The sequence below is a fragment of the Solanum lycopersicum genome, chromosome 6, assembly GCF_036512215.1.
Source record: "Solanum lycopersicum chromosome 6, SLM_r2.1".
Classification (NCBI taxonomy): domain Eukaryota; kingdom Viridiplantae; phylum Streptophyta; class Magnoliopsida; order Solanales; family Solanaceae; genus Solanum; species Solanum lycopersicum.
The window spans coordinates 37731361-37745173 of record NC_090805.1 but is presented as its reverse complement, the minus strand read 5'-3'; the positions used below and the strand labels follow the sequence as shown (position 1 = coordinate 37745173).

General features: G+C 32.7%; 2 protein-coding genes across 3 annotated transcripts; one reads left to right on the top strand and one right to left on the bottom strand.

Moving 5' to 3' along the window:
- Positions 1-7483: 7483 nt before the first annotated feature.
- LOC101267898 (protein EARLY FLOWERING 4) lies at positions 7484-8061 on the top strand. The gene has a single exon (XM_010323897.4). It carries the CDS (start codon positions 7484-7486, stop codon positions 7847-7849), a length of 366 nt encoding a protein of 121 aa, XP_010322199.1. The 3' UTR covers positions 7850-8061.
- On the bottom strand, positions 8006-12705 carry LOC101253904 (peptidyl-prolyl cis-trans isomerase B). Of its 2 annotated transcripts, none has more exons than XM_010323898.4 (8): positions 12564-12705; positions 12450-12483; positions 12258-12333; positions 10240-10287; positions 10116-10139; positions 8772-8954; positions 8570-8645; positions 8006-8472 (listed from the first exon to the last, which is right to left on the bottom strand). In XM_010323898.4, exons 2-8 carry the CDS (start codon positions 12450-12452, stop codon positions 8334-8336), a joined length of 549 nt encoding a protein of 182 aa, XP_010322200.1. In that variant the 5' UTR covers positions 12453-12483; positions 12564-12705; the 3' UTR covers positions 8006-8333. The 2 variants fall into 2 exon arrangements, with proteins under 2 accessions (XP_010322200.1, NP_001307125.1); NM_001320196.1 differs by having other exon boundaries at positions 8053-8472; positions 12430-12483; positions 12564-12696.
- Positions 12706-13813: the final 1108 nt, after the last annotated feature.

Genomic DNA, 13813 nt, shown 5'->3' with positions numbered 1-13813 from the left:
CTTCTCATAGACATATCTCCCTCATACGATATCGATAATGGGCAAACTCAACGGTTGTAAAGATATCTCAAAGGTCTTTTCAACCATATTAAGAACTACCTCTAACTAATCTTGAGCTAGAAGTTATGACCGTTTGAAAATGACCAAAACTCACTTTCTTAACATTAGGCAATTTTCTGATTTTTTTTCTTTTCAAAATGAATATTTATAGTTTCTTAGCTTATTCTTAGCTATTTCAAATTGTGAGATGTTACAAAAACTAACAACAACTTAACCAATTGTCTGATTTCGAAAAGAGTGGACTTAAACCAAGAGAACTCAAGGAAGCCGGGAAGAACTAGCTCGCCCTTGAATTCAAATGGTCACTAATCTCCTAAGAGAGGTCTGTCAACAGTCCCGTGAAGATGCCCTATTCCAAAATATATATATATATATATATAAGTGCAGAATTAGTACACAACCACAATGTACTGGTAAGATCACGCAGCTATCCCACTAGTGTAACATAAACAAGTCAAACAACATTATAATAACATGCATGGGTGACTATGACTGACTATGACTGATTCCTCGACTAGGGTAGAAACATGGATAAGGGCATCAAGTATATCTCAAACCACATCAAACTCCCAGGCAATTGCTCTGACACATAAGAATAAGTAGAATCTGGGTAAAAAACACATTAGTCATCCGGTCACAACAATTTTATCACTTGTGATCACTACAACAGACCCTCCTATACCCAGGTTTTCCACAATTTTAACACACCTTAGAACTTATATTGGTATGTTGAACATTGAGGTACAATTGAGGGTCCCAAATTATTACTAGGAAAATAGGGAAAAATTGTTGAGGTTCTTCTTCCCGCTCTAGCGGAATGAATCTCGCAGTAGCTGCACTGTACTAGCGGAAGAAATCCCATTGTAGCGGCTCTGACGGGACCATATGCCATGCCATAATTGTTGGGTTCTTTTTCACCCTTTTATGGTTTTCGAGGGTTCCCATTTTTTTTACCATTCAATCAAATTTCTAAATTTTTCCACGCTAGGATATACGATACACGATTCATATTATTGTAAACAACTCACCGTCACCTCTCAAGATACACCCAAAAATATCACGATTAATAACTACAATTTTTCACGATGGATTTCAAAACATTCAAGGAATTAATCTTGCATAACTTCAACGACCATGCCAATGTATTGTGCATATCAAACATCAGATACACCTTTATTGTGCACATAATTACCTCATTCATACAATTACAAGTTCACATTCGAAATTAATTTAGACAACCGAAGCACACATTCACCATTCAGAGTTAGAATTCGCAGAGAATTTCAATTTCAGTAATTAGTTCATTTGATAAATGACTATCAATCTTGCCTTATAACGTCCCTAAGTCCAGATACCGATTGGAACCTTCTCCATTCCAATTAACTTGCTTGTGTTAAATCTAGTTCACTTTATTGAGGTACCAATTGAAATTGGAAGATACCAATTTGACTCAACTCATACCACAACCGACAATAGTAGTTATCGATCCCCATACAACTTCTAATTTTAATCATATAACTTGGCCAAACCCAATCATAACCTTCTCATTCTTTAAATGATGTTAACAAGACCTTAAATAAATCCTAGAGAAAATCAATGCACCTTGCCATTGGTCAAAAATGTCATCTATCCGAGCCAATGGCTACTTGTTTCGAATGGTAACCCTATTTAACTTGCACTCCTATATACACAATCCTCTCTTACTAGCGATGGCGTTACCACTTCTGTTGCGCTAACTCGAACAATAGAGTGAAGGAGGAAAGATATAAATTTGCATCACCTAGATACCAATTGGTTTCAAGTCATAGCACGAAGGAGTAGGAAAAAAGTTAATTTCATTCTGCCATTTTCAAATTTGAGAGCTAAAGAATGAACCCAAGGCTTTTCTTGACTTTTTCCCACTATTCTCAAGGCTAAAGTAAGAATCTAAACCCCTAAGTTCATTTTTTGTTCTATAGAACGTAATCTAATTGATAATTATCGATGGGAATAGTTTTGATCAGAGAATTATGATAAAAAAAACCCTAATTTGAATAGTGAGATCATGGGTATGATCTAGGGTCTATAGAATTGTTAGTAATTTGGGTAATTAATTATTTTTTATTTATTATATTTATTATTTCTAGACAAGAACAAGAGGAACAAACCCGGAAAGGGAAGGATTAAGTTTCTTGGATTTTAAGTTTTTTTCGAGGTAGGTGATGATTGTGATTTCATATTTGTGATATATGTTTATAATAGCTTAATTATAATGCATGTAAGTACGTGAATGTTGAATTGTTGATCATCCAAATCGTAAATGAGGATAATTGAATAATTACATGTCATCAATCAGTTCTTGTTGTATAATTATGAGAATATACATTTTGATTGTGATTGTGATTGGGGTTTGTTAAATTGGTGGGTGCCATGATCTGACACACTAACTAGGATCAGTTTTCATATTCTAGCATAAACATAGGATTAGTTGCCACATTTTGACATAAATATGAAATCTGTGGACACGTTCTGGCATAACCATTAGATCGGGTACCACATTTCGATATGCTAACAGTTTAGGTGTGGGTTCTATGAGAAGACCATTAATTTGACATAATTGTATATCTTCATAAATATAAAATTGTTCGTTTTTCGTAAATGATATCAATATTGTGTATGTTCAGTGTATGCATGTTATTAGATTGTTGTAATGAATTACGTATGTTGCTCTTAGTGGGATAAAAGTATGATCCTACCTATACACTGTGGTTGTGTACTGATATTGCACGTTCTTGTTCTTTGTTGAGTACAAGGCATCTTTAGGCGGCTGTTGATGGACCTCAGCTAGGTGACTATTGAGCGTGACTGGATTCAAGGGTGAGCCAGTTCTTTCAGGTTACCATGGATCTCTTTTGCTTAAGTTCACTCTTTTCAGACTCAAACTAATTGTTTAAGGTATTTTTTTATTTCGGGGTCGTACTCCTTGTACTTACACATGTCTTTGGTAGAGGTTCGGTACAATGACTTTCAGGTTCTAGGGGTTATTCTTCCGCATTAGTTTGGTTAGTTGTTTGTTAAAAACTTTGAGTTTATGGGGACACCATTTTTATTGTCATTTAAACATGCTTTTGTGTCTTTAAATGCTTTAGTTTTCATAATATTTATTTGTTTGGATTGTAGTATTGTTTCTCCCACCAGAGGATTAGTGTGTGTGCCAATCGTGACGATCTGAGTCATAATAAAAACACAATAATATGTCAAAGTAAAAATAATAGCTTAAGATGTACATACAAAAAGACATACTAATCCAAGATGTCAATTGCTCATCCTCATCTCTGATACCCAAATGCTACAGTACATGACACAAGCAATAATCGCTAGTAGTTTGTACTAGCTACTGCATCATGGAAAAGAAACAGAGTATAACATGAATACTAAGAACACAGATACTGCTAAAATAACCATACCTTGACCTTCATAAGCCCATAACGTACACTCATGTGCATGTTTAAGCAAAACTCGAACTAATAGACGTACGCCTAAAAGATATGCAGAATAGTTAAGTCCATTACGAGAAGAGTATCACAAACCTAAAGATGGGATCCAACCCCAAATAACCATCATATACAATCAACTCCAAGTCCTGATCGCAAGCCTGATAATCGATCTAGGTCGCCTAGGCAACTAATCCATTCATGTGGGTGTAACTAGCGCAGCTAAAAGGGATTGGTTCAAAAAATTATACATACACATGCGATATGGAAACAAATTTAAAATTACATTTTGACTCAATAGAGCAAACAAAATTTCCATACAAGGTCGTCTTGACAGAATATGGATCCTATACTGAACCTAATTTCAAGGAAAAATCCATAAATTGCTCTTAATTAGCATGACGGCCTCGAGATCTAAATAGCAGGTCGTTCTAGACCAAACTCAACCTTGTAAACCTAAATGAGTAAGCAAAATTCTCATTTGAGCTCATCTACCAAGATTTTGACAAATATCAAACTTAGGTCTTCGCTTTGAAGTTAAAATGTTCGATCACACCGACTCGTATTTAAAGACTCACGAGTAACACCTACATTGATACTAGCCAAATTTGACCCTTACAAAGTTTATGAATTGTCAGAATAGGATCATAAGGTCATTTCTAAAACTTCTTATCAAAGTTGACCTTAAAAATTTCAAAAGCTTAATGACAAACTTACATATAAATCAATCAAATGACGAACTAACCATATTTTTAGTTCCAACAAGTCATAAAATTATTTGGGATCTCTTTAAGAATGTTTTAAATGGCAAATAGGTTACATAAATACAAAATAACCTGGAGATCATTAATATATAGTCTACTAAAAAAGACTTTCATCTGCGAAAGTAAAAGTCATGAAGTATATCAAACTTGATCTTCTAGGTAGACTCTTCAACCTGAAGATGCCTCCAGTAGAGCTTAACAATAAGACTGCTATGTAAGATAACCACCAAACATCAAATTCATACATAAATTATACAATAGTAATACATATTAAAATTGTCAAAAATCTACATTGTGATGACTATCAAACTCATAAATTGTACTTATACAATATTATTATACCAATTCATATATAACTCATACAATATTAATACATAATACGATTGTCAAACAAAATTAAAAATTATAATCATATACATATAACATTTTACCCAAATTTCAAATTATGTGTTTTACTTACCTTAATCACTTTTTTGACTTCCTTGGAAGTATGTACCTTTGACTCCTATCTTTTTTATAATGTTCTTGTTGATTGACCAAATTCAACATTTCTTGATTTTTTTTTATTTCATCATTTTATTTCATGAACAAAGTCAGAATCAGATGTTGAAGAGGTCTGAATAGTTTTTGCCTTACTCTTCTTTCCTTTCTTTGGAGACCTCTTTCCTTTGCCTCATTTTTTTAGTCTTTTTGAAACTTTGATTTAACAAAACTTCCACTAACTTTCTTCGACATTGTATAAGAACTTAAAATAAAATATTTTATGAAGATTATAAAAACGGACAATATTGTTGAGTGGTGTTTGTGGAAGGTTTGGATTGGGAAACGGTAAAGTAGGAAGGTGATAAAATTAAATCCCTAAAAATATGTAATTTATTTTTTATTTTCAAAAAGATAACTGTAAACTAATAATATTAATTTAGTATTTATTTTCAAAAAGGTAACAGTAAACTATTGATACTTAATCTGTTTAAAAATTTAAAGAGTTTGTTTTAAAAATTGTAATTTTAAAAATAAAAATAAAAATTTAAACATATTAATTATTATTTAAATTATATTATAATTTATTTTTAATTAAATATATTTTTAATTGATATGCTATAACTCGAAAATAATCTGATATAAGTAATGATTTTTAAAAAGTATGTTTATAACTTGATATATATAGTCTTAAATGTGTACAGGGTGTGATTTTATTTTTACTAATACTTCTATGAAAAAGTAGTTAAAATTTTACAAATAAATGTGAAAAATTGAAAAAAAATTAATTGCAAAGACAATATAGAAAAAAATGAATTAATACTTTTTTGATTTATTAAGATAGACAACTAATATAAAATAATTATTTTTTAATAAAATAGTTAAGAGAGTGTTTGAATTGGCTTAAAAGTTGATCAAACCTACTTTTAAGTGACTTTTTATTTTTGAAAGTATTTGACGAATATATAAAAAATAACTTGAAATGAGTTAAAATAATTTAAAATAAGTTTTGAAGTATTTGATAAAGTCAAAAGACTTAAATAAGTTTAAAATAACTTTAAAAAAGTCAAAAATCAAAAGTAGGTCTCCCCCACCCTCACCCCCCTTTTCTTTTTACTTAAAAATCTTTAAGTTGATTTTTTTTATTCTTGACTTAAAAGGTACGACCCTCTAATCTCTATGTTCCTAATTAGTTGTCCACTTTTGAATTGACACACTTATTTAAAAAACAATGATCGACATATTGAGTTTATAGCGTTACCCATGTTAATTATAAAGTGGATGAATGGATCATCTTTTTACAAGAATATTAAGAAATCATAAATAAGTAGATAATTTTACTAATACGTCTATGAGAAAAATTTTAAATTTTACAAATAAAGTGAACAATTTCAAAAAGTTAATTGCAAAGATAATTATAGAAAAAAAGTGAATTAATATTTTTTGATTTAGTAAGATAGAGAACTAATATAAAATAATTATTTTTAGTAAAATGGTTAAGAGAGTGTTTGGATTGACTTAAAATAGGTCAAACCTACTTTTAAGTCACTTTTTATTTTTGAAAGTATTTGGCAAAGTAAAACAACTTAAAATAAGTTTAAAATAAGAGATAAGTGTCAAAAGCACACTTAAACTATTCACTTTTTTTGAGTTTCATACCTAAACTATTGAAAGTGTGAGTTTCATATCTAAATTATCACTTTTAGTTTGAGAAGCACATGTCAGTGGTGTGTGTAGTGCACTCTCTCTTTTATATGAAAATTTTTTGACACGTGACATTCCACATAGATTAAATATTTTATCTAGATAAAAATAAATAATAAAAAATTAACATTAATTAAAAAATAAACATTATTATCCATATAAAAAATTAAATAATTTTTCTTATCTCAGTCCACCACCTCATCCATGTACACACACACACAAACTGAATTAGGTGCTCCATGACCTACCAAAAGATAGATAATTGAATTAGCTTTCCATAGCCACCAACCTTGCTAAAATTAGACTTCCGAGTAAAACGTTATGACCGTTTTAGTAAAGGTCTGTCAAACAGGCCAAACCTACGGACCGTCGATGGAAAGACGGACCATCTGTCCAGGTCGTTGTTTGGTCGGACAACACTTTACCCAAGGGTCTTTTGATTTTTTTCCCACTTCGTTTAAATCTTAAGATACGTCATTTTGATCCTAAATCATCAGATTTTAATCAATTTAAGTCTAGAAACATAACTAGAACTTACCCCAAGTCAAATCATTAATCAAAACTTAAAAAATTAGAAACAAGAAAGGAGAAAAAGATCAATAACCCTATTTCAAAAATATAAAACCTCTTTGAAATTTATAATTTAATATGAGATGTAACTTTGGAAACATTTCAAATTGTGACTTTTGCACTTTTTGATTATTTTAATACCGTCCAATAAGCCTTAGTACTAAGATATTTTTGGCCAAAACTCTCTTTCCCTGCGCGTGGCCAGCAATGATTCACCTTCTTTCTAATTTCTTACATTTTGGCCAAACAAATGGTGTCGCGTGAATAAGCACTGCCAAGCCAAACCATGGTTAGTCATCTCTGTACAACCCCACCAAATGAGGAAAATATCTAATCTATGTATGTATGCACCTCACCTCCCCAGAGACTAGAGAGAAAGCGTCTGTGCGTGTTTCTCTCATGTACGTTTATGATTGAATCGACATTAGGAGCATGGAAGACACCTTTAAGCGCCACCGTCAAACCCTAGCCAAACCTCAATCCCTCACCACTGACGACCGCCGCCGCCCTCGTGACCTCAGTACAGAGGAAGGCAACTCCGATGTGTGGAACAACTTCTCCAACAGATTCCGGCAGGTGCAATCGGTGTTGGATCGGAACAGATCGTTGATACAGCAAGTCAACGAAAATCATCAGTCGAGAACGACTGACAATATGGTGCGGAATGTGAGCCTGATTCAGGAGCTTAATGGCAACATTTCTAAAGTAGTTTCTCTCTATTCTGATATTTCTACCAATTTTTCAACCATGTTTCGTCAAGGAAACGACTTCATTGGAGACGACACCAACAACCACTGATGCTTTTCTCTTCTCCAGTCTAGTTTATAACATCCTCAGTAATAATGCCCTAAGAGGTGCAAATTGTTTTACAACTGAGTTGATGTTGCTGTGAAATCGAGTACTCTTAATATACTCGAATTTATCTTTAACTTTTTGGGTCATAGCGTGTGTGTGTATTTCATAAGCATGTTTGTATTAAATTACTGAGAACAAATTGGAAATTTCAACAACGTATCTTTCTCCTATGGTACATACAACAGAGAATTCATTCAAAATCCTTTACGAAAATAAATATAAAAGCAAAGGTTTTATTACAATTTTCATAAAATGATCCTTGTGTCTATTCTACGCAGCAGTTGTGATCTTGTTTCACGAGGGTTGTTTTAACTTTACAAGCAGCGAAAGTCCCATTGAACATTTCTTGACAGTGTATGAACCTGGCTTTAGCGTGAGGTTAAGCACTTTCAAGCATTTGATGTATTCTGATACATGGAAAATTGAATCACTGAGGCAGATCTCCACTATTTGTTATTCTAACTTTGCTTTTCGGGGTTCCACTTTGTCTGCCTTCAGCTTCAATTTTGTGGACAACATCCATCCCAGACAGCACCTTGCCGAAAACAACATGATGTTTGTCCAACCTAAACATGGGATGGAAGTAAACATTTTGAGAAGTGGCCCAAAATTGAAAGTTGAGTTGAAGATAAGTTGCACAAAATCAGTAACTTAGTTGAGTACCAGCTAGTCGTTACAGTTGTGATAAAGAATTGAGATCCATTGGTGTCTGGTCCAGCATTTGCCATTGACAAGATACCTTTTCCCAAAACAAGTCTTTCAGTGGATAAAAAACCAGTGTGGCCAAAAACACTTCCAAAGTGCAAGATCAAATAAAACACAAAAGACAGCAACAACCAATTACTAATGAATAGTTAAATCTCACCAGGTTCAGTGTGTTTTAGATCAAAGTTTTCATCTGGAAAGCTTTCACCATATATTGACTCTCCACCTCGCCCATCACCACGGGTGAAGTCACCTCCCTGGATCATGAAGCTTGGTATGATCCTGTGGAAACTGCTACCTTTGTAATGGAGAGGCTTGCCAGCTTTCCCTGTTCCTTTTTCCCCTACAAGTTGAGTGATAAATGTTTGCCATATTTGTAACTTCAGTATTAGTGTGCATAGTGGATGTTAATGCAGTAGAAAGCTGGTGAGGCTTCATCATGTTTATGCATTAATTTTCCATCTATACAACCCTCCTTGTCTGATCTTATTCTAGCCATGAGACACCCCCGCCCCTCCCTAAATAGCTAACAAGTAGTATCTGAACTCTGAAACCATTCATGTCTAGAACAGAAATTTAGGAGAAGATGAATGCTAAAGGGGCCTTCATAGAAACAAATAGATAACAAAAAAAAAAACCTCATGCAAATCTAGATGTGTGTCTTCAAACAAACCACTCAAGGAAGAAAGAGCATGTTGGCCGGCCCTTGCATCAGCAATGACCTGTGCCAATTAGAAATATCTGCTTTTGGCTCCAACATACCTTACAGGCTACAAGATGGACATGAGTTTAATCCTTTAGGGGTCGTTTGGTAGAGTGTATTAGGAAAAATAATGCCTGCGTTAGCCTTGTGTATTGACCTTGTTTAGTACACTTTTCTAACCAAAGTATAACTAATGTTACACTCTATTGTGTGTTCAAGTGTGTATAGCTAATACCATGGTTTTCTAGGTATTAGCAATGCAGTGGTTTTAATGCTTGCACTAAGCATGATTAAAGATTCAATTGCCCCCCTCAACACCATTTTTTACATCTTTTCCACCATAATAGTGGAGGGTATCTTTGTATATAATTTTTTTATTGCAATGCATGCTATTTATAATGTATCAAACCAAACAATGCATAAAAATAATCTATGCAAAATTAATCCAAGCATAACTACTACATGCATTGCTAATACAAACATTACTAACACACTCTATTTAGCATTATTCTTATACACACTCTTACCAAACGACCTCATACAGTATAGGAGTTCTCATTCAACCTCACGCGTAATGAAAGAAATCTTCAGTTATTTTTTTGTCAATAAACTGTAACTAGCTTTGGTATTGCTTTAAATTGCTGGTTCACTTCTAAAGTAAGTCTCGTTATCCAAGAGCACAAATTTATAAGAATTTCCAGAATGGTATCCTCATTAACATGATGTTCAAATAAAAAGTACTGTATTGGATATGAAACTCTTGAAAAGATGGAACTCAAGGAACAAAAGTTTATTGGTTACCTGTGCAAAGAGCTCTGAAGTTTTCTGCAGAAAAAATAAATATACAGCAAGTTCATCATTGTAGTTTACCAGATAATGTCCAAAGACAAAAAGAGCCAACATAATTCAGCACAAGATGGAGTACCTGCTGTCTTTGGGACAGTTTTCCCAAAGAGGCCCATGACAATACGACCTGAAAGAGAAGTATCAATGTGTTCAAGATTAAGTTCAGAAGAAAACCAAAACAAATCACAAGAAACTCTTCCACCTATGACTACAACTGAAATAGATCTGACAATCTTTAACAATCCTGCCTCAAACTAAATTAGATTTATCTAGAATTATATGTCTTATGAATAAAACATGGTAAGAACAAAAAACCTAAGCCGAACACATATGCGGCCCTTAAACTGGCCAGGGTCACAATTTTGTAAAAACATTTTCTCAAGAAAAACAAGTTCCTCATAGATAAGGAAAATGACTTCCCTGGTGAAAGTAAGGAAAACAAGTTTCATAAGTGACATTTGATTGTCTCCTCCCCACCCGCACCCTCACCTACCCCCTACCCTTATAGTGTTTGCCTAGATTATACATAAATGTTTTTGAAACAATATTTTCTACTTAATTGCTAAACACAAGAAATTGAGTAAGAATTACTTTCGAGGAAAACATTTTTTAAAAAAAGAATCTAACTCAAAAATGTTTCCTTCATACCAAACACATCTTTAGTGACAACTTCCAACCCCATATGGTTGCAAGCTAATTTGACCAAAAGTCCTAATTTATCCAATGCATCACCATGATTCTACTACATCCATAATTCAACATGCAAGCTAATATCTTTTCATTAATCTAATTGGATTTCTTCAATACATTGTAAATGCAAATTTCCTAATTACTTTTGTACTTAGTCATGAAATAAAATTTGAAAGGCAACATAGATTGCCAGTGAGTAATGTAACAACTAGATAACATTCATTTGAAAACGAGATACATTATTTCGACAGGAGCAAGGGTAGATTGTTCATATTTGTTATCATAAAACAGTGCAAAGTTGTTTGATTCATGTAGTCATGAAGGAATTATTAAGCATGAATCTTTCATACAATAAATAATATCACGGGAACTGTTAGTATGAAATCCTCTTATCATCATTGTATTTTCTTTACATACTCGACTTATGATATGCATTACTTAACTAGGTAGGCATAAGGCTGCGAACACGCCACCCTCCCAAACCTCACTTGAGGGATTAACACTTTATATGTCATTTTTTGAATTGTTATGCATGATTACTAAAATATGAAATGTTATGCAGGTTACCTACTTTAAGATATTTTTGTATTGAGATCTTTATGCATTGCTAATACATATATTCTTATTCCACGTTATGTATCCATAAAATAATACATAGATTCCCTCATAATTACGTGTGTATTAAGTTTAATACTGTCAACCAAACTTTGTATAAGTTGAGCGAGATTATTTATGCAGCCTGCCAAGCACTATATTATTTTGTGCACCAATATGTTTCTTATGTGACTTTTGTTTTTATATTAATTTTGTGCAAGGATACCTCTATTGATGTAACCAACTAAACATCCATGGACATGAAGGCTAACTGAACTCCCATCTTGAAGAGGGTACAACTTTAACATTGTTGGGTTTAAGCAAGGTGTGAATGGGGAAATAAGAATGAATGAGAAATTGGGAAATGTGGGAACCAATTTGGAGTAAAAATTTCTACTAAGTAATGATGAAAATTCCATCTTCTATTATGTACGTGGTGAGTGAAATTGTGATGCATTTCTTACCCTGTTCTAATAAGAAATCTTAAAACATTGCCCTAACCATTTAAACATAAAAGCTACCTCGTTCATTTCTCAAACTTCTGTTTTCCTTTTTCTTTCTGGTCAGACATGAAAAAAGAGAGAAGTCCAAGAGTAAAAACCACCGGTATAATTAGAAGAGTACATGCCAGGGGTAAAGCTTAGCTTCCACTGTTCAGTTATCAAATCAATCCATCTATTAGAACAGGAACATAGACAGAAAAGTATGATCTAGCATCTACATTCGGAATTTTTTCTTCTTTCCAAGAACAAAACAAAATCACCTACAACTCTACATTATTCTCAACAAACAGTAAACTTGAAGAAAAAATACCAGTAGGTTTTCCATTAATTTCGACATCAAAGTATACTTTATGCGTCACCCGCTCCAAATCCTCTGATGTTTTTGCCTGAAGTAAAAATTATGCAATCAATAATAATACGAAATCCTATGGTTCGGAGTCAACAAAATACTAATGTGTAACGTGTAAAACCCAAAATTGAACCTCGATTTTAATGTCTTTACCATCTGAGGAGACTCCTGAATCACCTAATCGGTTCTGAGAATACAATTAACAAGACAAGTAATGTTAGTAGTAGAAGAGAACAAGTCAGAAAGAGAAAGGGTTGGGGAAAATACCAGAATGAAAATTAGGGTTCCGAATAAAACTAGAACCCAGACAACAAGGGAAGGAGATAATTTGTTTCTGTTCGCCATTTTCTTTTCCTCCGGAAGTCTTCACTCTAGGTCGGAACTGATCCAATTGAAACACTAAGGGCCCGTTTGGCCATAAATTTTCCAAATAATATTTGGGAAAAATTTGGCAAATAATGTTTGTTCATACAATTTGCCATTATTTGATAAATATTTTTGACAAATATCTCAAATTTTCAAATACTAGTTTTTTTTAGTATTTGGGTCAAATCTCATTATTTGGGATATTTTAAAAATTAAAATTTTATCCTAATCTTTTATCTTTTACAAAAACACTCTCTATAGTAGTTGCTTGCGTTGTATTACATCATTTTTTACGTGAACACCAAAATAGTGATGAAATATGTAGTGAATATTAAATAATGATATGATTGTTGATGAAAATTATTAAAAATTGGCTTTAGGTAACAAAGTCATGTACTTTGTCTACTTCACGATGTATGGAATAATTCTTGTTGCACTCGCTCCAAATTACCACATTGCTTTAATGTCATAGACATTATTTTGTTATTGTTGTAACGAACATGCATTGACTTGTAATACAAACTTTTAGTTAATTTTGATAGTTTTTAAAACTTGTGTGTTATAAATCATATTTTTCTAAAAAGGTGAAATATATTTCCCAAATTTTATGGCCAAACACATGGTGAAATTTCACCCAAATTTTCACTCAAATAATATTTGCCAAGAATATTTGAAAATCTATGGCCAAACGCTAGCTAAGAAAGATCAAATTAACTTTGACCTCAGTTGTGAAGTTTGAGTGGGTATACAAATAGTTACTTAAATTAGAGTTAAATTATAACAATTTTAATTAATATATTAGAATGTAGAGAAAATTAAGGGAAATGTGTCCAAAAGTTGTTTTTGTTTGTGGTGATAGATTGACCAAAATGTAATTAAGTAAATATGGGATCAAATTAATATTTCTAAAACTTTCTAATCTCTTATAAAATACAAAAAAAATACATTTTTATAATTCAAATCAAATCATTTAAGAAAAAAATCTTTTCATCTTTTTCCTCTCTTCTTCGTCTTTTGGGGATTGTTCTTCTTTTTTCTTAGAAATTTGGAAATTCGTCTCTTGTTACTCTTCCTCTCCAAACATTGTACTCTTCCTCTCTAGTCCTCCACCATTATCTTCCTCCCAGTCGTTACTCTCTCATCTGTAATCG